This window comes from Notolepis coatsorum, assembly GCF_963971535.1.
Source record: "Notolepis coatsorum genome assembly, chromosome: 2".
NCBI lineage: Eukaryota > Metazoa > Chordata > Actinopteri > Aulopiformes > Paralepididae > Notolepis > Notolepis coatsorum.
This window is the reverse complement of record NC_140166.1, coordinates 62722457-62749089: the sequence shown is the minus strand read 5'-3', so window position 1 is coordinate 62749089 and position 26633 is coordinate 62722457. Positions and strand designations below refer to the sequence as shown.

The window sequence follows — 26633 nt, the reverse complement described above, 5'->3', positions numbered from 1 at the left end:
CCTATAGACCAGGAAGTAACCACTACACCTCCCTATAGACCAGGAAGTAACCACTACACTCCCTATAGCCAGGAAGTAACCACTACACCTCCTATAGACCAGGAAGTAACCACTACACCTCCCTATAGACCAGGAAGTAACCACTACACCTCCCTATAGACCAGGAAGTAACCACTACACCTCCCTATAGACCAGGAAGTAACCACTACACCTCCCTATAGACCAGGAAGTACCGCTACACCTCCTGTAGACCAGGAAGTAACCACTACACCTCCTATAGACCAGGAAGTAACCGCTACACCTCCCTGTAGACCAGGAAGTAACCACTACACCTCCCTGTAGACCAGGAAGTAACCACTACACCTCCCTATAGACCAGGAAGTAACCACTACACCTCCCGTAGACCAGGATGTAACCACTACACTCCCTGTAGACCAGGAAGTAACCGCTACACCTCCCTATAGGGATCTCCGGTGATTCCTCCGCTCAGGGATATAGAGCTGATGAGTGTTGTTGTTGTTGTGCTCTCTCTCTGCAGCCACCATCAACATGAACAACATGAACGACGGCTGGTACGGCGCTCTGAAGGACACCATCCAGCAGCAGCAGAACCAGCTGGTGTGGGTTTCAGAGGGCAAGGTGAGTGACACACGGGTCAACCAATCACAGCCCTAACCCTAACCCAATCACAACGCTGTTATGGACAGAAAATAATTATTACAAAATAACAGAAGTAAATCAAATCAAATCAAATGTATTTGTAAGGCCCGACAACACACGTTTAATGTCCCCATGGGGCCGGGACACTTCTTCTTAAACAAGTCAAGAAGAAACATCACAATAAGTCAAGACAAAACAAAAACACCATAAAGTCTAAAAAATTATAATGAATGCAACACTCCCAGACGTACCCCACGCGAAGGTAAGGAAAAACTCACTAAAACCTAGCAATAGGAAAAAATGCAGCACAGGCAATGTGGAGGAGAGAAACCTTAGAAGGGCTGTTCAAGGGGCGATTAAGTAAAGAATCCTCTTGAGCTGCGACCCAGTATTACATTCTAACGACTGGATAACACACTGAATAGTGCAGGGGCCATCCTATGAGAAATCCATTTCTCTCTCTCTCTCTCTCTCTCTCACTCACTCACTCCCCCTTCTCTCTCTCTCTCCCCCTTCTCTCTCTCTCCCCCCCTCTCTCTCTCCTCTCTCTCCACTCTCCTCCCCTCTCTCTCTCTCTCTCTCTCTCTCTCTCTCTCTCTCTCTCTCCTCTCTCCCTCTCCCCCTCCCCTCTCTCCCCCCTCTCTCTCTCTCTCCTCTCTCTCTCTCTCTCCCCTCTCTCCCTCTTCCCCCCCTCCTCTCTCTCCTCTCTCTCTCTCACACTCCCCCTCTCTCTCTCTCCCTCTCTCTCCCCCTCTCTCTCTCTCTCTCTCCCTCTCTCCCTCTCTCCCCCTCCTCTCTCCTCTCTCTCTCTCTCTCTCCTCTTCCCCCCCTCTCCCTCTCTCTCTCCCTCTTCCCCCCTCTCTCTCTCTCTCTCTCTCTCCCTCTTCCCCCCCTCTCTCCCTCTCTCTCTCCCTCCCCCCCCCTATTCCCCCCCCCCCCCTCCCCCCAGGCCGACGGGGCCCCCGAGGACGACCTGGACCTCCACGACGATCGCCTGTCCTACCTGTCGGCGCCGGCAGTGAGTACAGCATGTACAGCACCGACAGCCGCCACACGTCGGACTACGAGGACACGGACACGGAGGGCGGCGCCTACACCGACCAGGAGCTGGACGAGACGCTGAACGACGACCACGCGGGCCCCCGGCGGAGCCCGCCATCACCCGCTCCTCGGAGCCCGTGCGCGAGGACCCGCCCGTCATCCAGGAGCCGCCCGGCTACGCCGGCTACCAGCAGCAGCACACGGCGCAGCAGCCGGAGCCCCTGAACCGCATCGACCCGGCCGGGTTCAAGACGCCGGCGCCCCAGCAGGTAGCGTTCCTTCGGGCCGTGCGTCTGCCCTGTTGTCTGGAGGCCGTGGTCTGTGTTAGACGAGTGTTCTGGAAGCGCTATTGATGAAGCCCATCTTTTAAAACAATCCTTTACTATCCTCTCTATCCTACTACTATCGCAAACTGCAACGTAAATGGAGAGAAAAGTCTCGACGATGCCAAGTATTTATCCAAAGTATCTATTTATATATCCTCCTATCTATCTATATATATATATATTTATTTATTTATTTTTATTTATTTATTTACCTCCTATATTTGTTTATTGATCTGTCTGTGAGTGTGTCTTTTTTATTTTTGAGAAGAAAAAAAATGGGGAGAAAAAAAAGGGAAAAGAAATTGATACTAATTATCTTGACTGTTATTGTTGTACTCCGTATTAATTATGACCACGAAGCTGTCTTATCTGTGTGACTGTTGTTGTCGTCGCTGCTGCTGCCGCCCTCCGCGTGACCAGGAGAGGGCGCTCTATGTGTTGTTGTCGGTGTCTGTATGCAGAGAGACTCACCTATGTGCACTTCCTAGTTGGACCAGGAGAGGGCGCTCTATGTGTTGTTGTCTGTGTCTGTATGCAGAGAGACTCACCTATGTGCACTTCCTAGTTACTGTCGCCTCCTCGCACCTGAGGGAGCTTGGGACTGATGATGTCACACACCGCCAAGTATTATTATTATTAATGTGCATGTTGGAATTGCCACACTGTTAATAATAATCCAGTATTGCTGTAAAACTGTATTTATCGAGGCCCCACCGCCGGGCCGCTATGATATCCAAAGTTATATACGTCTGTCTTCTGATGCTGTTGTTAACCGACATAAAAAAAAAGAAAATAATAATAAAAGAAAGAGAGAGAAAAAGAAGGGAAAGAAAAACATCACTGTACTCTGTAAAGCCTAGAATTAAAATCTAATCGAGACGACACTATCGTCGCAAACCTTGTGCTGCTGCTACTTCATTTTAAAGCTACCGGTTGAGTATGGAAGCTGGTGATTGGCTGTTTTTTGAGTAAGTGTCGCCTGTCACTCGGAGCAGTGAGGGGGGGGTGGTTATGGTTTGCGCGTGCTGCTCCCTTCAGCGCGTCGCACGCATTGTTATTAAACGTTTCTGCACCACTTCACAGAAAGCAGAGGCCACGCCTAGCCTCCCCCTGCAGCCCGAGACAGCGCCCCCTGCTGTCGACCACCCCGTAAACACTGTAGTGGGGGGCGTGAGCCCTGAGGAGGCTCCTCCCCTACACGGCCAGCCCAGCCCCAGCCCCTCCCCCGAGGCGGGCTCGCTTAGGAGACCCACCCCTGAGCTAGAACCACCTCTGCCGCCCGGACCGCCCAGTCCAGAACCAAAGGTATCCACCCGACCGTCTGCTATCTCTGGACTCTCCCGCGAGGCCTGGCTCGACGCGGCCCGGCCTGGCTGACTTCCTTCAGTCGTCCCATCCTCCTCTTCCTCCTCCTCCTCCTCCTCCTCCACTGCCGCTGCTGCAACCTGCCTGTGTGCCTTTCTCCTCCTGCCACGCTTCTCTCTCTCGCTCTCTCCTGCCCTGCTGCATGCCAGCTGGCCACTGCCCAGAGAGACGGACGAGTGTGAGAGCGTGTGTGAGCCTGTGTGTCTGTGTGTGCCTGTGTGTCTGTGTGTGTGTGTCTGTGTGTGTGTGTGTGTGAGCCTGTGTGTCTGTGTGTGTGAGCCTGTGTGTGTGTGTCTGTGTGTTTGTGTGTGTGTGTGCGCCTGTGTGAGCCTGTGTGTGTGTGTGTGTGTGTGTGTGTGTGTGCGCGCCTGTGTGTGAGCCTGTGTGTGTGTGTGAGCCTGTGTGTGTGTGTGCGTGTGTGTGTGTGTGTGTGTGCGTGCCTGTGTGTGTGAGCACTGGTAAACAGCAGTGGTCTCGGAGGGGATGACCGGTAAAGCTCCATGGAGAAGAACAGTGAAGATGGTCTCTCTCTCTCTCTCTCTCACTGTTGCTTACCCTCTCTGCATGGCTGCAAGTGTCTGGCGTGCCTTCTGTTACTTCACCACTAGAGGGTAGACCTGGTCATGTGGTGCATTGGTTATTATTGCACGGCTGAATGGGCCGTTTTTTTCCTTTAGCCATTTTTAAGTCAATTTCATCTCTTTTTCAGGGACGCACCGATACCACTGTTTCACTGCCGATACCCTAAACTGCCAGTACCTACCAACCCGATCCGTCACTAGTGGAGTATAGACTGAGAGCATCAGTTTGGGGTGGTTAAATAAAAAACCATCGTGAATATGATCACGTTGTCCCCATTGGAGAGATCTAACACTGCTTTCATTTCTAGCATGTTACTATTTTAGTATTGGGGACATCTTCTCGATACTGAGACCATATTTTAGCCTGGTATCAGACTGTTTTAGCATGGTATCAGACTGTTTTAGCCTGGTATCATTAGCCTGGTATCAGACTGTTTTAGCCTGGTACCATTAGCCTGGTATCAGACTGTTTTAGCCTGGTATCAGACTGATATCTGAGAGCAGTATCAGTATTTTAGCCTGGTATCACTGATATCTGAGAGCAGTATCAGTATTTTAGCCTGGTATCACTGATATCTAAGAGCAGTATCAGTATTTTAGCCTGGTATCACTGATATCTTAGAGCAGTATCAGTATTTTAGCCTGGTATCAGACTGTTTTAGCCTGGTATCAGACTGATATCTGAGAGCAGTATCAGTATTCTAGCCTGGTATCACTGATATCTGAGAGCAGTATCGGTATTTTAGCCTGGTATCACTGATATCTGAGAGCAGTATCAGTATTTTAGCCTGCTATCACTGATATCTGAGAGCAGTATCAGTATTTTAGCCTGGTATCAGACTGATATCTTAGAGCAGTATCAGTATTTTAGCCTGGTATCAGACTGATATCTTAGAGCAGTATCAGTATTTTAGCCTGGTATCAGACTGATATCTTAGAGCAGTGTCAGTATTTTAGCCTGGTATCAGACTGATATCGTAGAGCAGTATCAGTATTTTTGCCTGGTATCACTGATATCTTAGAGCAGTATCAGTATTTTAGCCTGGTATCACTGATATCTGAGAGCAGTATTGGTATTTTAGCCTGGTATCAGACTGATATCTTAGAGCAGTATCAGTATTTTAGCCTGGTGTCAGACTGATATCTGAGAGCAGTATCAGTATTTTAGCCTGGTATCAGACTGATATCTGAGAGCAGTATCAGTATTTTAGCCTGGTGTCAGACTGATATCTGAGAGCAGTATCAGTATTTTAGCCTGGTATCACTGATATCTGAGAGCAGTATCAGTATTTTAGCCTGGTATCACTGGTATCTGAGAGCAGTATCAGTATTTTAGCCTGGTATCACTGGTATCTGAGAGCAGTATTGGTATCGGTGCATCCCTCTTACCTTTATTCCTGCATTTGAAATGTAGCCATGATGCAGCCAAGTGCGGTCAAACAGAAATGTTCTATATATCTGGACGAATATAATAATAATATAATATACACCACTGGTTACTTTTCAAATATCAGGAGTTTTGATATGGTTTTTTCCTGTACAGTATAATGGACATGTGCTTGTAAAGTTAAACGACCTGTTGTTGTGGTCATTTCATTTGGCTTGTAATGGCAACAAGACAAGGGGGGACACTGTTCTCTTTGGAGTCAACGTGACGCAGGCAAATAAACATTAAGTCGCAAATGAACAACGATGAAATAATATCAAGATTTGCTCCAAAAAAAAATTATTCAAACATTTGAATTTAGATCAGACGTGTCTCAAGAGAAATTGACCCCTTTGTTTTGTCTTTTTTTTTTTTTTTTTTTTTTTTTTTTTTTCAAACATTGTGAATTCTTTATTTACATTTTTTGATTTGAGTTTTTAGTTTGAGGTGGTATGCCGTGCCGTGTACTGAGCTGCCGTGTGCGTTTGGCCGTGCCGAGATGTGTCTTATCTGTTTATACGATCTGAACATTAACCCTTCCCCCTCTCAGTTTCTCTATTTCAGGTCTTTCCCTTGTTATCTTTCCTCCGCCATTCATTTCCTGGACTCGTTTTAACCTTCTCTTCTGTTCTCCTTCTTACTTCTCGCTTCTGTACTTTTAGTTTTCTCTCACATTGAACCACGTGTTGTTGCTCTTCTCAGCCATGTTGTTGGCGCCTCCGGCAGACCCACTGACCCTCTCCTCTTCTTTGGTGGTGTTTCTCTCCGGTAGATGTTCCACACGGAGCCGTACGGTGGCCTGGAGGACCCGGGGCGAGGAGCCGGTCTGGACGGGAAGGCGTACCACCAGGAGCAGCCGCCGTACAGGGACTACGACCACCCGCCCAGCCACTACGACGTCAGCAGCAGCGGCGTGAGCAGCGGAGCAGGAGGAGGGGGAGGGGGAGGGGGGGGTTACCCGGAGCCAAAGTACCGCGGCTATGACTCTCAGCTGCCCTACGAGAACAACCTGCCCCACTACGAGCAGCAGCAGTGGAACCCCTCCCCCCCCCAGGGGTACGACCCCCACCTGGCCTATGGCGACGCCCCCGAGCGCCAGTACAGCCCCCCGCAGCGCTACGAGGAGCCCCCCCCTCAGCGCTACGACGAGCTCCCCCCTCAGCAGGGCTACGATCATGGACGACCTCGCTACGGTAAACCGGCAGTTCCTGCGCCCATCCGTTACGACGAGGCCCCGCCCCCCGGGCCTAACCGTTATGACGAGGCCCCGCCCCCCGGGCCTATCCGTTATGACGAGGCCCCGCCCCCCGGGCCTAACCGTTACGATGGGGCCCCGCCCCCTGGACCCATCCGTTACGACGAGGCCCCGCCTCCTGGACCCATCCGTTACGACGAGGCCCCGCCCCCTGGACCCATCCGTTACGACGAGGCCCCGCCCCCTGGACCCATCCGTTACGACGAGGCCCCGCCCCCTGGACCCATCCGTTACGACGAGGCCCCGCCCCCTGGCCCGGGTTATGACACCCGACCGCGCTACGAGCAGGAGCCCCACCCGGCAGGTTACCCCCCGGCCACCGGCCCCCCGGACCCCGCCGCCCAGCGGCTGGCCTACAGCCAGGGGCCCCCCCCGCCACAGCAGCAGCAGCCGCAGCACAGGGGCCCCCCCAGGCCCCAGCAGTACGACAGCCCTCCCCTGAACTCGGAGCCCAGCCCCACGCCGCCGACGCCTCCCCAGGCCGACGCCCCCCCCTCACCCTCCCCCCCCGGGCACGGCGTGGTCACGACGGCCCCCCAGCCGCTGCCCCGGGAGGAGCGGGACGACCCGGCCATGCGGCCCCAGTCGGTCCTGACTCGGGTCAAGATGTTTGAGAACAAGCGCTCTGTGTCCGTGGACCGAGTGCGGGAGACGGGAGACGGACCTGGGAGCAAGGTGAGCCTGACCGTCCTGACCGTGGTCATGTGGTTATTAGGGATGTCCCGATCCGATCACGTGATTTTCAGAAGGTCGCAATCTTTTTTTTTTTTTTTTTTTTTTTTTTCAATTCAACAAACATGACCATGTTCACGTCTTAAACTCATACTGAGGCCTTAGGCCCTGTTTAGACGGAAACGCTAGCAGGTGAATCCGCAAAAATATTTTTTCGGATGTGCCTTTTGTTTATACGGCAACAGCGTTTTTACGGGGAGAATCCGCAAAAAAGTGAGACCACCTTCCTGGGTGGAATTCCTAGAAACGATAAACCTTTGCGCTATCATCTAAACTGTCAAACCGCATACAACTATGAAGAAAGGGTTGTCAAGGCTCTCGTCACGTACTGCTTATGTCACAGGCATGCGCCAGTAGCCGAGAAGCGTAAACAAAGCATGTCTGATTCTATCCATGGCGATCACCTGGGCCCTATTCCCCGTACCTGGTTCAACTAAGTCGATCAAGAGTCCCATTATCCAGATTCAATTAACCCGATGTTTGAATCCGGGATTTTCCTGTTCCTCGAAGGTGGATTCAGTCTCGTTCATTTGAACCAGACTTGAGACTCAGGATAATTGCGCGCGCCCGCCTCAGCTGAAAAGACAGCAAGTGTCGATAGCAGAAATCCTGATCTTCTAACGGCATTGATTGATTGATTGATTTAAAACTTTATTAACAGATTGCAGAATGGGCGTGCCTGCTGGCAGTATAGGCTTATGGAATGAATAATCAAATGAGATCTTGCTAGCGAAAATAATTAGTTCAGCTCTTTCAGAATAACGATAAAAACAAGCCCAAATAGTATATCTAATTGATACGAATTATATCATGAGGATATCTGTATGTGCTTAGGTATTATGTACTATATAAATACATGGTTTCCAAAGAGAGGCTTGGAGGGAGGCTTGCAGTTACACTATTAATCCGGTTTTAATCTGTTTCGGACATAATCCATACATGCATTGAATTGATTACCATTTGGTTTATACCAGTGACACCTCATGTTCATCATCAGATAACAGTGCTTGAAAAGATAAATGCATTTTCTCAAATTCATTCATCAAATCCATCAAACAGCGCATCTCCTCATATATTTTAATCCCAGTTACAATATCACAATAACGTGTGACAATATCACAGTGATACAATTAAATATTCCACAGATTCAGATTCCTCATAATTCATATCCACAATCCGCGCATAGACGCTTCAGCTTGAATGAAACGCATCCGGGTGCTCCGTTAAGCAAATACACAGCGAAGAATATTAAACTAATCAGAGCCAAACACCCGATAGGTTTCATTCATTAAAAATATCCCAGCGGGATTCACATTTGCAATGATCCGTTTAGTCCGTTATTAAAATAACTGTCGCGACTCGCGAGCGCCGTATCCGTATAAATATGACGTGCATTATATAGGACAAAGTAAATTCATAGGCTGAATATGATTTATTATCAGCGTTACTGCAGACCTATCATTTTACATTTCAAACGAAGCACAAAAACATAATTCAGAATGGCATAATGGGATATAGACTGTGAGAAATATTTCAGGAAGGGAGCTGGGATTTCTTTGCGGGGGTGTGGCCATAGTTCATCCAGCTAACTGAACTTAACCCTGCCCTCGACCAGGTTCAAACTTTTTGATCTGTTGTCATAGTGATTTAGACAATCGAGCGTCGGGGAATGGAAAGGTCTGGCTTAAGTCAAGCTATGCTGAAAATTATCCGGCTAACTCAGTTAGCCAGGTACGGGGAACGGGGCCCTGAAGGCTACGTTGACTTTTAAATACACAAGAATCAGTCCCGCGGCTATCGCAACTATTAGTGACTGGAGCCACTGTCTGTGAGTGACTCTGCTTTGGTCCAATCACATTCCCCCACCCACAGTCTGCGAATCAGAGGCAGAGTAGGGCGGGTCTTCACAGCACGGTCATGTGACATCTGCGCCAATCGTGTGACAGCGGGGCTCCGTCGTCTCGAGTCTTTACAGCCTCGTCTGCACGCAGAATTCCATCCCAAAACACTAGTCTAAACGCAAAATTAAAAGTGAGACCGCAAGACGACTTCTGCGGTTTCTGCTGAGACTCTCCGTCTAAACATGGCCTTAGTTTTGGTTTTAAATTGCATATCATCATTCATTTATTTATTGTCACACAGAGCAGAAGAATTTTGCCAAAACAAACGCATTTCCTTTGATTTAATTATACATCAAATGATTTATGTCAAGGATGAGGGACATCCACTAGTTGCCGAACTTGCAGTCACCTGATTTTTACAGACGATGGCGCCATTGCTCTCATGAAGCAGCAGGTTGGACTAGGCGGAGTTTTTAAGATTACTCCGGTTGCAATGCCTCGCTTGAATGAAGTTAACTTTTCACCTGGATAACGTCAACATTCAGGGTGAATGTAATGTGAGAAATTGGGATAAAAGTTTTTTTTTTTTTTTTGTAATTATAATTTTTTTGATCGGATCGGGAAAGATCGGTATCGGTAGATACTCAAAAACACATGATTCGGATCGGGAGCAAAAAAATGTGATCCGGACATCCCTAGTGGTTATGTGATATATGATTATGTGTTATGTGTGCCTGCCTATACAGTGTTTATACATGTATAGCCTTGATTTGTATAGAGACGCACGAATGCCTAGTGAGTGAATGTACAGAATAGGTTTTAAACTGTGTTTATATTCGCTTTAATGTCCTTCTATTTTTCTGTTTCTTTTCGGGCTTCAACATCTAGCCCAGGGGACTACAACTGAAAACTAGCAGCAACCCTGCTAACGTTGGCATATTTACATTTTTATTTTATTTGTATTCATTTATAAATGTATAAACTGTTGATTGATATGCACTGTCCCTGATCAAATAAACTGAGTAAACTAAACTACCACACAGGTAAAGGAACTGTGCAATTATACATGTACCGCCCCCCCGGACCAACAGCCACACCACGGAGATCGGAATTTATCATCAAATCGTCGTCTGATTTAATTGCGACACTCGTATTAACCCTTTCACTGCCACACGACAGAAGGTTAGCCCTTTACTATCACACAACCGACGTCGGTTGTGTGATAGTAAAGGGCTAACCTTCTGTATTGTCACAGTGAAAGGGTTATTAACCGGCTGTCGTGTGTGGCAGTGAAAGTGTTAATAGTGTTGGTTTCCTGTTGTTGTTGCCGCAGGCGGCGGAGTTGCCCGTGAAGCCGGGGGCAGGAGGGATCCCCAAAGCCAACTCACTCAGCAACCTGGACCAAGAGAAGACGTTCAGGTGAGAGCCGCCAGCGGCCAGCGGCTGAGTGAGGGCTTGTGTCCATAGCGGACGTTTTTTTCAAGGCGGACCGCTTTGAAAAAGAAAAAAAAAAGCTCAGAGCGTTTTCCTGAGGCTCGTGACTGCCGCGGCTCCGCCCCTTCCTCGATGAGTTACCTTGATGAGCGCGCTCCTTTCCAAAAGTTGAACTAGTTTCAACTTTATGCGCTGAGAGCGCTCCGCCCAAAAACGCTGCCGCCGAGAGCTCATAAATGCGAGGCGCAGGGCTGGGAAAAGGAGCGAGCCTGTCACGCCTGTAGCATAGAAATGAATGACAGAAAGGAGCTGACAACTCATAAAACGTCCGCTATGGACACAAGCCCTTAAGGTGCTCCCATAGTCCAGCGGACCGTACTCTGTGCGGGCTCCGCGGAGGTCCGCGCCGACTCAAGGCGGACTCGAAGCGGACTCCCAAGTGCGAAGCTCCAATTTTCTAATGCGCGGACGTCCGCGCCGCTCACTTGGTGTCACACAAAACGCTGCTCTGCGTGTTGGTCGACATCGACCTGCATTTAATGTGACGTCGCCGATCTGCATTTTACTCTGACCACTCGCTCCGTGCCAAGTGAGAGTCGGGCAGGATCATGGTTCTATGGGTAGGATTGGTCCGGTAAAACGTTGGCAGGTAGATGACGCAACATTTTGTTTTACTATCGCTAATCGTCACCCATAGACTATTTTTATTTTGACATCGGATGATGACGACGTGACAGAAGTTGAACAGCGTGGGAAAAAGTGTGTAAACTGGCGCGAGACATGTAGGAAATTGGTCCGCGGAGGTCCGCTCGACTATGAAAGTTCAAAGTGTCCTCCGCGCACTATCCGCTCGACCATGGAAGCACTTTTAGACTTCACTTCCATGTCTTTAGCTGCAGCGGTTGTAAATGGTAAAATGGTGCATTTATATATCGGCCTTTATCCAAAGCGCTTTACAATTTGTTCCTCACATTTTACCCGTTCACTCACACATTCACACGCCGACGGCAGAGTCGGTGGAAACCGGATGAACCGATGAACCGAGAGTGGAAACCGGATGAATTAGACGGAAATAAAGCAAGCGGTCATGCGTGTGTGTGTAGTCCTATGAAAGAAGAGACCCAGGGCTTTCGATGGGCTTTCAAATTTCATAAAACTACACTACGCAGCTCACGCCAGCCCCTGTCAAACTTGGAGCCGGCTGGCATGAAATAATCTTTCAACATTATTTTTCATGATTATGTCTCACGGGTCGAACAAACGGGTCGAAGCATTTTTTTGTTACAAAAAACTACTTTCAGGGCGGCTGGGTAGCGTAGCGGACTAAGCGCCTGCCTACCACCGCAGAGACACTGGTATCGAATCCAGCTGTCAGCGGTACCTCCGGCTTGGTTGGTCGTCCATACTAACACAATTGGCAGTGTTAGCGGGTGGGAAGCCGTGGGGTGTGTATCCTGGTCGTTGTAAACAGCGACTCCTACTGGTCATTCGGGGCGCCTGCTCAGCGAGGAAGGGATCTGGGGGAAGTAGTGTGAGCCTCCCACGCGTTCCCCCAATGAGAGTCCTCGCTGTCGGGTGAAAAGAAGCGGCTGGCTGACTCCACATGTATTGGAGGGGACATGTGATAGTATCTATCAACCCTCCCTAGACCGGCAAGTGGGGGGAAATGCGCGCAACGACCAGGAAGGTAATTGGCATAACGACTAAATTGGGATGGGAGAAAAAGTAGATAAAAAAAAAACTGTACTTTCAGTAGATTTCATTCACAGTTTTTGCTGCCCTGTCAGGGGAGCTTGGTGGTACTAAATCCAGATTGAACTCTGCCATTGGAAAGATGAGATTTGGCCAGATCCATAGATGTATGACTTGGCCATAATAAGGTCATTTATAGGACTGATATTCTATATTCTATATTCATATTTCAAATTGCATGACATAATTCAGTACTGTATCTACAATAACCCCTGTAAATCATCTGCCCTTTATTCATACATTTCTTTGTACACTTGATCTCAAGAAGGTGCTGAATGAGCTCAGTGGCAATTTTTCACGTCTGATCAATGTTAGCATGGTGTTATTCACCGTCAAAGATGAAAATAATAAAGAAAGTGATCATATATTCTCCTTTGGTTCATTACAATTTATTCAAGCCTAGTAACAGACACAATATTTCTGACAATGGGAATACATTCCCTGAGATCCATAGATGTATAGATGTCCCTAGATACCAGGAACATGCAAATGGACCTTGTAGAAGTAGAGCAATCTTCCATTTACTTTTAGGGGAATTTTCTGAAAATATGGCTAGGGCTTAAGAGGTTAACTGAATAAATGTGCCTTTACTCTGATAATAGAGGTAAAGAGCTATTTCACTGCTGGTATTATACCTCCATCTGGTGTCTCAGAATGGAACTGCACTTATACTGTGGCTATAGAGCCTTTTACAGTTTGTATACAATGATGACGTTTGCTGGCAAGACTCTTCGCTCTCATGTCCCTGGGTTCTCTTCCATAAGATCTGCAGGTTAGGTTCCGGGAACAGTTCTGCCTACAGGGTGATGTTGGAGGAAGAAAAGTCATATTGCTTTAATATAAAAAATGTAGTCAATATTCTGAACCCGGTTCATATACTGTACTGTAAAAGAAAGTGTTCTAAAAGTTTAGTCTAATTCTGTTGAATCACAACTTTGTATAACGTTAAACAAAACATTTCGGCTTTGACCTTACCACCTCAATGTGGCCTTTTACATATCTGTCCTCTGCCTTCCAACCCTCCTCTCTCACTCCCTTTCTCACTCCCTTTCTCACTCCTTCTCTCACTCCTTCCCTCTCTCCTTCCCTCTCACTCCCTCTACCTCTCCTTCCCTCTCTCACTCCCTCTCTCACTCCTTCCCTCACTCCTTCCCTCTCACTCCCTCTCTATCCTTCTCTCTCTCTCTCTCTCTCACTCACTCCGTCTCTCACTCACTCCCTATCTCTCCTTCCCTCTCTCACTCCCTCTCTCCTTCCCTCTCTCACTCCTTCCCTATCTCCCTCTCTCACTCCCTCTCTCACTCCCTCTCTCACTCCTTCCCTATCTCCCTCTATCTCTCTCACTCCCTCTCTCACTTCTCTCTCACTCCCTCTCCTTCCCTCTCTCACTCCCTCACTCCTTCCCTCTCTCACTCCCTCACTCCTTCCCTCTCTCACTCTCTCTCTCCCTCTCTCACTCTCAGAGCTCCAGAGCCCCAGAAGCCCAGAGTGGCTGATGATGACATCGTACGTTCGAACCACTACGACCCCGATGAGGACGAGGAGTACTACAGGAAACAGCTGTCGTACTTCGACCGGCTCCAAGCCGGCCCCACCAAGCCGCACGCACAGGCCACCTACAACTACCCCAGGTAACACACAACTACCCCAGGTAACACACAACTACCCCAGGTAACACACAACTACCCCAGGTAACACACAACTACCCCAGGTAACACACAACTACCCCAGGTAACACACAACTACCCCAGGTAACACACAACTACCACAGGTAACACACAACTACCCCAGGTAACACACAACTACCCCAGGTAACACACAGGCCACCTACAACTACCCCAGCTAACACACAGTCCACCTACAACTACCCCAGGTAACACACAACTACCCCAGGTAACACACAACTACCCCAGGTAACGCACAACTACCCCAGGTAACACACAACTACCCCAGGTAACACACAACTACCCCAGGTAACACACAACTACCCCAGGTAACACACAACTACCCCAGGTAACACACAACTACCCCAGGTAACACACAACTACCCCAGGTAACACACAACTACCACAGGTAACACACAACTACCCCAGGTAACACACAACTACCCCAGGTAACACACAACTACCCCAGGTAACACACAGTCCACCTACAACTACCCCAGGTAACACACAACTACCCCAGGTAACACACAACTATCCCAGGTAACACACAACTACCCCAGGTAACACACAACTACCCCAGGTAACACACAACTACCCCAGGTAACACACAACTACCCCAGGTAACACACAACTACCCCAGGTAACACACAACTACCCCAGGTAACACACAACTACCACAGGTAACACACAACTACCCCAGGTAACACACAACTACCCCACTACCCCAGGTAACACACAACTACCCCAGGTAACACACAACTACCCCAGGTAACACACAACTACCCCAGGTAACAAACACACAACTACCCCAGGTAACACACAACTACCCCAGGTAACAAAAACACAACTACCCCAGGTAACACACAACTACCCCAGGTAACACACAACTACCCCAGGTAACACACAGTCCACCTACAACTACCCCAGGTAACACAACTACCCCAGGTAACACACAACTACCCCAGGTAACACACAACTACCCCAGGTAACACACAACTACCTCAGGTAACACACAACTACCCCAGGTAACACACAACTACCCCAGGTAACACAACTACCACAGGTAACACACAACTACCCCAGGTAACACACAACTACCACAGGTAACACACAACTACCCCAGGTAACACAACTACCCCAGGTAACACACAACTACCCCAGGTAACACACAACTACCCCAGGTAACACACAACTACCCCAGGTAACACACAGCTACCCCAGGGAACACACAACTACCCCAGGTAACACACAGCTACCCCAGGTAACAAACACACAACTACCCCAGGTAACACACAGCTACCCCAGGTAACAAACACACAACTACCCCAGGTAACACACAACTACCCCAGGTAACAAACACACAACTACCCCAGGTAACACACAACTACCCCAGGTAACACACAACTACCCCAGGTCACACACAACTACCCCAGGTAACACAACTACCCCAGGTAACACACAGTCCACCTACAGCTACCCCAGGTAACACACAACTACCCCAGGTCACACACAACTACCCCAGGTAACACACAACTACCCCAGGTAACACACAGTCCACCTACAACTACCCCAGGTAACACACAACTACCCCAGGTAACACACAGTCCACCTACAACTACCCCAGGTAACACACAACTACCCCAGGTAACACACAGTCCACCTACAACTACCCCAGGTAACACACAACTACCCCAGGTAACACACAGTCCACCTACAACTACCCCAGGTAACACACAACTACCCCAGGTAACACACAGTCCACCTACAACTACCCCAGGTAACACACAACTACCCCAGGTAACACACAGTCCACCTACAGCTACCCCAGGTAACACACAACTACCCCAGGTAACACACAACTACCCCAGGTAACACACAGTCCACCTACAACTACCCCAGGTAACACACAGTCCACCTACAACTACCCCAGGTAACACACAACTACCCCAGGTAACACACAGTCCACCTACAACTACCCCAGGTAACACACAGTCCACCTACAACTACCCCAGGTAACACACAACTACCCCAGGTAACACACAGTCCACCTACAACTACCCCAGGTAACACACAGTCCACCTACAGCTACCCCAGGTAACACACAACTACCCCAGGTAACACACAGTCCACCTACAACTACCCCAGGTAACACACTGTGTTGTGTTGTGTTGTGATACAGGGCAGAGTCGGTGGAGAAAGTCAGCCCGGTGGAGAAGAGGTATGAGCCCGTTCCCCAGGTCACCCCCGCTGCCCCCCCACCAGCCACACTGCCCAAGCCAACCGCACTTGAAGGTAAAAATGTGTTATTGTTGTAAAGTCTATTCTATTTAACCCTTTCTCCGCCGGAAACGGCTTAAGACGGGTTTCAAGTTCATGCGAATTCTGCCAGATCATATTTCATATTTTCACCATGGTATTCATATTTCACAACTCTGCAACGCTTCAATACTGCCACCTGGTGGCTGATCGGCGAGTTGCCAAACCGGAAATGCCCGTTGCAGCTCGGTCCGTCCCCTAATTCCGTCCGGCCACTCGTTTATCGTCGCGGGACTCAAGACACACACCGTGGATATGGATCGTTGCCATAACTCAATAATCCACATGATTTGGGCGTATATTAGTATTATACAAACCGGAACTGGATCGCCTCGATCCACATCACATAACTGGGATCTGTTTGCTCCACTCTCATCGCCCAACGCTACGAGGAAGCTGCCGTGAGTTTCAGCGTTTTTCTTTATTATTAACCATACAAACTGCTCTGATCTATATATCACCCATACTACATGAAGCATTTAACGACTATCACCCATACTACATGAAGCATTTAACGACTATCACGGAATTATAAACGACCCCCCCCCCCCCCCCCCCTCCGTTCACCCGCGCATGATCAGTCATAACGTTTAGGACCATGTACAGTTGACATTTTTAATATAGCGTCGATCGGTATCAAACTGCATTTGATGATCTAATATATGCATTTGTGCCTATATCTCACGTTCTGGGAAATACTGCAGAAAACGATAAACATATTTATACTCTAGACGGTATTTTCGTATGAATGTGTGAATGAAAAAGTAAAACGTTCCTACATCCTGAACGATAGATAATCGATGTTGAATGGGCCATAGTAATGTCAATTTAGCAATACAATTTAAAAAGTTATAGCCCTGCAAAGAAGGGGAACATCTCCATAGACTTAAAGTGGTGGCAGAGATCAAACATTGATGATATAAGCGTGGCAGAGATTGTGTTAAGATTGTATCTACCAAAGTATTTTCTTAGAGCACACTTCTTACACTATGAGCTAGTGATGCACCGATGTGAAAATTGTGACCGATAACCGATATTAATATTGCTGTTCTGGCCGATACCGATATTTACCGATGTCGATATCTCTGTATAGAAAACACTTTTTTATGACGATCAAATAAAGAGCTATTTTCCAAAACACACTTTTTCTTTTTTACTTTTGTCATTTATTTTCAGATATAATATTTTGACATCGGAACGATACCGATGTGTAAAAAAAAATGACTATCGTCCGATATTATATCGGCCGCCGATATATATCGTGCACTACTATGAGCTAATGCATACATTTAACTGCATAGATCAAAATGTATTGATATCTTTACACATGCACACGGACACTGAGTCCTGTATTTGTCACGAACGCACAATTGAAGGTGGGCTTCCCACTCTCCAGGACATTTACAATAAGCGTTGCAGGGGCAAGGCTAAGAGAATAATCAAAGACTCTAGTTACCCAAACAACTGCCTCTCTCATGGCCAGTACAGAGAGACTCAGAAGGAGCTTTTATCCCCAGGCCATCAGGATGCTCAATGACAATGACACTATGTAACAACCCATCATCTACACTCACAGCACACACATCCACACGTACACACTCACTTTAAATAAACAACTCACTGTAGCACCCACTTTACCCACTTTAGACACTCTTTATATTTAGTAGTAAAGAGATTTGCACTACAATTCATACCTCATTGCACCTTACCCTAAGTTTGTACCCCATCCCATTTCTGCATTGTACCTCACTGTTACAATTTTTTTACTCTGTATATTGTATGTATATTGACTGAACACTTTTTGTTTACGTACTTGACTTTTTCTATTCTATTTTCAATTTTTTATCTATTTTTATCTAGCACACTCCCAGGAGCTCATACAGAAAAAAAGCATTTTAATGGAAAAGTATTCTGTAACTAGGGGTGTAACGCTACGTGTATTCGTCCCGCAAATTTACGGTACGGCCGTCACGGTGCGGTACGCGCAGCCATACAAAGAACACGCCTCACAGCGCACACACACCAGTCGCGCATGCAGGCAGTCGCGGGTTCCGTGTCCATGTGAGAACAGCGCGCGGCACACCGAGTCCGACTTCAGAGCGGGCGTAAGTGCACGGAGGAAGGCACATTTATATTGGAACAGCTGCAGGGTCATTACAATTTTACAGTTTTATTTCGTTTTCTTGTTTGCCCAATAATGTCAACCAAATGAAACCAATGGAAAGACACACACACGCGTCGCCAACAAACACACTATTCTCCCCCGCCGGACTCTCAGGCACAGCTGATCAAATAAAAAAAAATAAAAAAATTACATACTGAGCTCCTCTCCAGTTGAACTGCGACTGTGTTTAAATCCAAATAATCCTCTGCCATTGTTGTAACATGTCATCTGTTCTCTAGTATTCAGTCTCGTGAAGTTAAATTCTCTCTAGAAGTGAAACTGAAACTTAGTAAGGATAAGTTGTTAAAGGGGCAGTAGGCAATTAATTTATTCAGTGGATGCCTGAACACAGAATGACACCAGTATCACTGACTACCACGGCACGCCTATAGAAAATTATTCTATTTAATAATAATAATTATTATTATCATAAATATATAATAATAATTATAAATTATTATAAATAAAATAAAAAATTATAATAATAAATTAAATTATAAATATATTTTTTTCTGTTGTACCGAAATCGTACCGAACCGTGACCCCAACACAGAGGTACGTACCGAACCCTGGCTTCTGTGTACCGTTACACCCCTAATGACAACTAATAAACAAACTAGAAACTTGAACTTGAAACTGATCCTCGCGGCTCTCTCACAGCCGCCAAGCCTCCCGGCCGCGAGGACACCGTTCAGACCAACTTCCTGCCTCACAAGAGTTTCCCAGAGACGTCTCCCGTCAACGGCACCAGTGAGCAGCCTCCGAAGCCAGCAGGGGGCGCCGGAGCCCCTCCGGCCTCCAGCTACAACCGCTATGTGCCCAAGCCCTACACGAACTCCGCCAAGCCTTTTGAGCGCAAGTTTGACAGCCCAAAGTTCAACCACAACCTACTGCCCAACGACAAGCCAGAGCTGGCCCCCAAGGTAAGGCTGCCTAATAATAATAATAATAATACATTCTATTTATTAAGAGCTTTTCATGAAACCAAAGACGATGACAATGAGCAAAACAAATGAACAGAGAAACAAAGAACCACATGAATGTATGAATACGCAGGACATAAAACCACGGGTAACAAATACAGAGTCCAGTAGGCGTGATTTTTTTCCGTAGCCGCAGTTTGCGAAGACACTCTCTGATTGGCTAGCCCGCGTACAGCGCAGACCCTCTCCGATTGGTTTAGCTCCGAAGGGTCTCTTCCGCCTTGTACATATATATTCTCTGCTTCGAAGTGGGTTATGCTTAGAGTTAGGGTTAGGGTTAGATGCCAACTGAGATTCCTCAACACTGCTATGTAATGATACCCAAATACATACTAGGAGTTACTGAGACCTAAGTGGTAATATGGAGTGTGTGTATATATATAAATTATAATAATAAAAATTTACAAATGTGTTAAATGGCCCAGGTTCCTAGTCCCAGCCCGGTCAAGCCTCCGGTCTCCCCCCAGCCCCAGAGCACGGACCTGGACAGTGGCCTGGACACCTTCACCCGCACCCTGGACCACCGCTCCAAGCACCAGCACAACCACATCACCGCGGTGCCCAAGGCCATCCCTGTCAGGTACCGCCTGGCACATCTGCAGCGTCCACATGAAGACACTCCACTGGCGGATCATGTAGTATCAGTGTATTGAAAGTAGGGATGCACCGATCCGATATCGGTATCGGCCGCCGATATCAGTAAAATAGCTGGATCGGGTATCGGTAAAAAATATATATCGGATTTTTTTAATTTTTTTTTATAATAAATAAAATAATAAATAACCATTCAGTACATTTATATCTGTGTTAATTTGTTACATTTAGTTTCACTAAGTTAGGAAAGGCCTGATGTTGCTTTGCACAAGAGAATGATCCCAGTCTCTTCCACACAGTGACAGTTTATTAATTGAATGAATGAAGTTTATTTTCTGTCTTTGTTTACAACAAATCAAAAACACACTTATGATCCTTTACAATTCTTAAAAACAAAATATATTTTAATAAAAAAAAGAAACGTGGATTAAATTTGATAATTTTTTACCTTTTTTTTTTTTGGGAAAAAAAATTGACTGGGTATCGGATCGGTATTGGCCGATACCCAAACCCAGGTATCGGTATCGGGACTGAAAAAGGTCTGATCGGTGCCTCCCTAGTTGAAAGGCCACTGTGAAAGCCCTATGACCTTACTAGTTTATACATACAGGGTTGTCATAGACCTGCAGTATCGTCTCCTTGAGAACTGAAACATTGATGTTGCACTTGCTGTTTAATGACCTGATGTTTAATCCCTGTGATGGTTTTTTTACCTTCATTTTGGGTTTGCCTGACTGAAAATAGACCCCTAAGATACTCTAACCATAGATACTAGACCTCTTAGATACTCAGTCTAACCATAGATACTAGACCTCTTAGATACTCAGTCTAACCATAGATACTAGACCTCTTAGATACTCAGTCTAACCATAGATACTAGACCTCTTAGATACTCAGTCTAACCATAGATACTAGACCTCTAAGATACTCAGTCTAACCATAGATACCAGACCCCTAAGATACTCAGTCTAACCATAGATACTAGACCCCTAAGATACTCAGTCTAACCATAGATACTAGACCTCTTAGATACTCAGTCTAACCATAGATACCAGACCCCTAAGATACTCAGTCTAACCATAGATACTAGACCCCTAAGATACTCAGTCTAACCATAGATACTAGACCTCTTAGATACTCAGTCTAACCATAGATACTAGACCTCTAAGATACTCAGTCTAACCATAGATACTAGACCTCTTAGATACTCAGTCTAACCATAGATACTAGACCTCTAAGATACTCAGTCTAACCATAGATACTAGACCCCTAATATACTCAGCCTAACCACAGATACTAGACCTCTAAGATACTCAGTCTAACCATAGATACCAGACCCCTAAGATACTCAGTCTAACCACAGATACCAGACACCCTGCCTCAGCATCTCCTCCTTGCGCCGTGTGTCTCTTCCCCCAGCCCCAGCGCCCTGGATGACGACGACGACGACGAAGGCCACACGGTGGTGGCGACGGCGAGGGGAATCTTCAACGGTAACGGCGGCGTGCTGAGCTCCATCGAGACGGGCGTCAGCATCATCATCCCGCAGGGGGCCATCCCCGAGGGAGTGGAGCAGGAGATCTACTTCAAGGTGTGCCGGGACAACAGCATCCTGCCGCCCCTCGACAAGGAGAAGGGTAGGCAGCAGCCGTCACTCTCTTCAAGCCAGAGCCCCAGATATTACTATCTAGTAGGGCTGCACCATTGTTGCTAAAATGTGAATCATTTGAATTTTTCTCTCTTAATTAACACATTGTCTGCCAGGCATTGTGCCCATCTTTGTGCCCTCTCTGCCACCGCTGTAAGCCTATGGAGTCGCTCACCTTCTTTGCAGGGCTATAACTTTTTAAATATTATAGCTATATCGACGTTACTATGGCCCATTCAACATCGGGTATCTATCGTTCCGGATGTGGGAGTGTTATATTTTTCCATTCATACATTGTCGTGTTAGTACCCTCGAGAATATAAGTATGTTTTTAGAGTGTAGAGCAGTAATTCCTAGAACGCGTGTTATAGGCCCGACGCATATGATACATAATCGATTGGCGTTTCAACCCTATACACGCTATATTAAAAAATTCAAATGTATATGATCGGTATACATTATGCTCCATCATGCGTGAAGGAAAGGGGGGGGGGGGGCTTTATTTAGTATGGGTTGATACGAGGCAGTCAGGTGGCGTAGCGGAGATTGCGTTCGTCACCAACGCCGGAGACGCTGGATTCGCCTGTTCGAATCTAGCTCACAGCTCCGGGGTTGTCACCAGCTTGGCTGGCCGTTCACACTAATACAATTGGCTGTATTAGAGGGTGGGAGAAGCTGGCGGGGTGGGTCCGGGTCGTTGTAAACAGCGACTCCTACAGTTCGGTCGGGGCGCCTGCTCAGCGCGGATAGGATCTAAGGGGGGTAGTGTGATCCTTCCACACGTTACACGCTCTCAGTGAGAGTCCGCGCTGCCAGGTGAAAAGAAGCGGTTGATTGGCTAGACGTGTGAAGCACGTGATAGCCTCCACTCTCCCAGACCGACTGTGGGGGGTAAGTGCGCAGCGACCAGGAAGGGGATTGGGAATTGGCATAACGACTAACATTGGGATGGGAGAAAAACTGAGGAAAAAGGAGAAAAAAAAAAGAAAATATCAAGTATGGTTTGATACGTTGATCAGACTGATCGCAATGAAATAAATGGACAATCGAGCTGAAAATAACGTTAGATTCCTCTTACCTGTCGCCGATGAGTCTGTAGGAAGAAAATTCCAATTATATGATTTCGATCTGCTAGATCCATTTTCCGTTTGTATGATGCAATAAACGCCGAAAGCATGTTGATTCGAAAGCGATCCAATGCACTCGAGTGTGTATCTTGATCCACGTTACAAGATATCTCTGACCGGACCATTTCCCCCGATGCACAGAGCGGCACATCCGGTTTAGAGTGGAGTGCAACTCGCCTGAAATCCACCAGGCGGCGGTATTGAGGCGTTGAAAATATCAGACAGGGTCCAGCTGCCTCCCGGAGGGAGTCTGGATGAATTATGAATGCCATGGCGAAAAAATTTAATAACAATCCCAAAAACGAGTTTACTCGTTGTTGGCGAACAACGATTGGCGGGCAATAACGAGTAAACTCGTTGTTGGTGCACAATGTGTTAAGAATTGAGATCACGATTCTTTCACACGATTTTTTTTCCTCTTCATTTATTGCACTCTTTCTTTAACACATTGACCGCCAGCAGCAGGGGGCGCTGATCCCCCTTCAGCGCCAGGTCTTTATTCAATGGATATAGTTTTAGAATGCCAGACTTGCGAGTCCTAAAACTATATTTTATTTTATAGCTATGTATCTAATAACGCCGTCGACTGTCAGTGAGTTGCTTCTGGTCAACATGCAAAAAACAGATTGTTTTTTCATCCGTACATTTCCGTTTTATACCGTTTTGAATATGAGTATGGTTTGGGTGATTCTGAGTAAATCCCATGAAGGACGAGAAAAAGGCATTTGACTGTAATCCAGTCATCACATTGTCATTTTTCGGCTGATTATCTACCCATCCTGAAATCGACGCTAGATTATTGGTATTATGTCTCCTCGTGTATACATGAAATGTTGCTTCGACCGCGGGGCGCCATGAGGCGCAGCCATGAATTATGAATAAAAGAATAAACGAATAAAAGAAATAACGATCCCAAAAACGAGTTAACTCGTTGTTGCCGCTGAACGCATGGCGGGCAATAACGAGTTAACTCGTTCTTGGCGCAGATTGTGTTAAACAGACAACATAATTATATCAAAGTGCCTGACTTAAACTTAAACATAACATATATGAAAGTTCTCGACTTAAACTTAAGTCTCTTGTAACATACAAAATTACTCGAGTCAGAATCGTCTACATTTAAAAAAAAAAGTGAAGTAAAAAGTAAAACAAATGTAAATAAAAAGATGTATGCACAAAAAGAAAAATCTGCATCATTTAGAAATTAGATCGCATAGGTTTATGAATCGAGATCGCACATTTCTTTTTTATTAATCGTGCAGCCCTACTCTCTATGGATCTCCCGTTTTCTCTATTGGATAAGCCGGTACATCCTCCATACTTATACTCCTAACGTACTGCTTTTCTTATTGTCTGTGGCTTTTGTCTCTCACTGACATTGGCAGCGTTACCAAGACCTGACCTTAGATGTGAAAGGCTCTCATTGTGCCAAGCCAGCTATTCTGAAGCGAGAGCTTAGCCGGCACCTTGGGGGGGGGGGGGGGGGGGGGGGGGGCTGCTGCCAGAGGAACGCGTAGAGAGTCTCTAACGTGAAGTGTGACCTCATTATGTGAAGTGTGACCTCATTATGTGTGTGGATTTGCTGACGACGATCAAAGGATCCTTTCCCCAGGCTCTGTGTCCCTCACGGAGCCACGACAGCCGGCATTGTCTCCAGTCCTCACTCTGGCCTCTCTCTCTCTCCTCTCTCCTCTCTCTCTCCTCTCTCTGTATCCTCTCTCCTCTCTCTCTCCTCTCTCTGTATCCTCTCTCTGTCCTCTCTGTATCCTCTCTCCTCTCTCTGTCCTCTCTCTCTCCTCTCTCTGTCCTCTCTCTGTATCCTCTCTCTGTCCTCTCTCGCCTCTCTCTGTCCTCTCTGTCCTCTCTCTGTATCCTCTCTCTGTATCCTCTCTCTGTATCCTCTCTCTGTCCTCTATGTCCTCTCTCTCTCCTCTCTCTGTCCTCTCTCTGTCCTCTCTCTGTGTCCTCTCTGTCCTCTCTGTCCTCTCTCTCCTCTCTCTGTCCTCTCTCTGTCCTCTCTCTGTCCTCTCTCTGTCCTCTCTCTGTCCTCTCTCTGTCCTCTCTCTGTATCCTCTCTCTGTCCTCTCTGTCCTATCTCTCTCCTCTCTGTCCTCTCTCTGTCCTCTCTCTGTCCTCTCTCTGTCCTCTCTCTCTCCTCTCTCTGTCCTCTCTCTGTATCCTCTCTCTGTCCTCTCTCTGTCCTCTCTCTCTCCTCTCTCTGTCCTCTCTCTCTCCTCTCTCTGTCCTCTCTCTGTATCCTCTCTCTGTCCTCTCTCTGTATCCTCTCTCTGTCCTCTCTGTCCTCTCTGTCCTCTCTCTGTATCCTCTCTCTGTCCTCTCTCTGTCCTCTCTCTGTCCTCTCTCTGTCCTCTCTGTCCTCTCTGTCCTCTCTCTGTCCTCTCTGTCCTCTCTCTCCTCTCTCTGTCCTCTCTCTGTCCTCTCTCTGTATCCTCTCTCTGTCCTCTCTCTGTCCTCTCTCTCCTCTCTCTGTCCTATCTGTCCTCTCTCTGTCCTCTCTCTGTCCTCTCTGTCCTCTCTCTCCTCTCTCTGTCCTCTCTCTGTATCCTCTCTCTGTCCTCTCTGTCCTCTCTCTGTCCTCTCTCTCCTCTCTCTCTCCTCTCTCTGTCCTCTCTCTGTATCCTATCTGTCCTCTCTGTCCTCTCTCTGTCCTCTCTGTCCTCTCTCCTCTCTCTGTCCTCTCTGTATCCTCTCTCTGTCCTCTCTCTGTCCTCTCTGTCCTCTCTCTCCTCTCTCTGTCCTCTCTGTCCTCTCTCTGTCCTCTCTCTCCTCTCTCTGTCCTCTCTCTGTCCTCTCTGTCCCCTCTCTCTGTCCTCTCTCTGTCCTCTCTGTCCTCTCTCTCTCCTCTCTCTGTCCTCTCTGTCCTCTCTCTGTCCTCTCTCTGTCCTCTCTCTGTCCTCTCTCTGTCCTCTCTCTGTCCTCTCTCTGTCCTCTCTGTCCTCTCTCTGTCCTCTCTGTCCTCTCTCTGTCCTCTCTCTGTCCTCTCTGTCCTCTCTCTGTCCTCTCTCTGTCCTCTCTGTCCTCTCTCTGTCCTCTCTCTGTCCTCTCTCTGTCCTCTCTCTCCTCTCTCTGTCCTCTCTCTCCTCTCTCTGTCCTCTCTCTGTCCTCTCTCTCCTCTCTCTGTCCTCTCTCTGTCCTCTCTCTCCTCTCTGTCCTCTCTGTCCTCTCTCTGTCCTCTCTCTCCTCTCTGTCCTCTCTGTCCTCTCTCTGTCCTCTCTCTGTCCTCTCTCTGTCCTCTCTGTCCTCTCTGTATCCTCTCTCTGTATCCTCTCTCTGTCCTCTCTGTCCTCTCTCTCTCCTCTCTCTGTCCTCTCTTTCTCCTCTCTCTGTCCTCTCTTTCTGTCCTCTCTGTCCTCTCTGTCCTCTCTGTCCTCTCTCTGTATCCTCTCTCTGTATCCTCTCTCTGTATCCTCTCTCTGTCCTCTCTCTGTCCTCTCTTTCTCTCCTCTCTGTCCTCTCTGTCCTCTCTGTCCTCACTCCGTGCTCTCTGTCTCCCCCAGGAGAGACCCTGCTGAGTCCCCTGGTGATGTGCGGTCCTCACGGCCTCAAGTTCCAGAAGCCTGTGGAGCTGCGCTTGCCTCACTGTGCGTCTATGACCCCTGACGGTTGGTCTTTTGCTCTAAAATCCTCCGACTCCTCGTCGGGTACGCTGTCCTCTCTCTGTTCCTTTGGGGGTCTTTTGGGTCGGCTGTGTGATAAACTGTGT

General features: G+C 47.5%; 1 protein-coding gene across 1 annotated transcript in view; it reads left to right on the top strand.

Moving 5' to 3' along the window:
* The window catches only part of tjp1a (tight junction protein 1a), a gene marked incomplete at its 5' end in the record, with an annotated part of 88507 nt that overhangs the window by 50213 nt on the left and 11661 nt on the right, over window positions 1-26633 (top strand). Inside the window, 15 exon segments of the mRNA XM_084308186.1 lie at window positions 539-639; window positions 1610-1673; window positions 1676-1791; window positions 1794-1970; window positions 3111-3332; window positions 6172-7329; window positions 10561-10646; window positions 13877-13990; window positions 13992-14011; window positions 14014-14044; window positions 16257-16369; window positions 19218-19480; window positions 19966-20120; window positions 21554-21771; window positions 26428-26571. Of these exon segments, the coding sequence (XP_084164312.1) occupies window positions 539-639; window positions 1610-1673; window positions 1676-1791; window positions 1794-1970; window positions 3111-3332; window positions 6172-7329; window positions 10561-10646; window positions 13877-13990; window positions 13992-14011; window positions 14014-14044; window positions 16257-16369; window positions 19218-19480; window positions 19966-20120; window positions 21554-21771; window positions 26428-26571 (2982 nt within the window).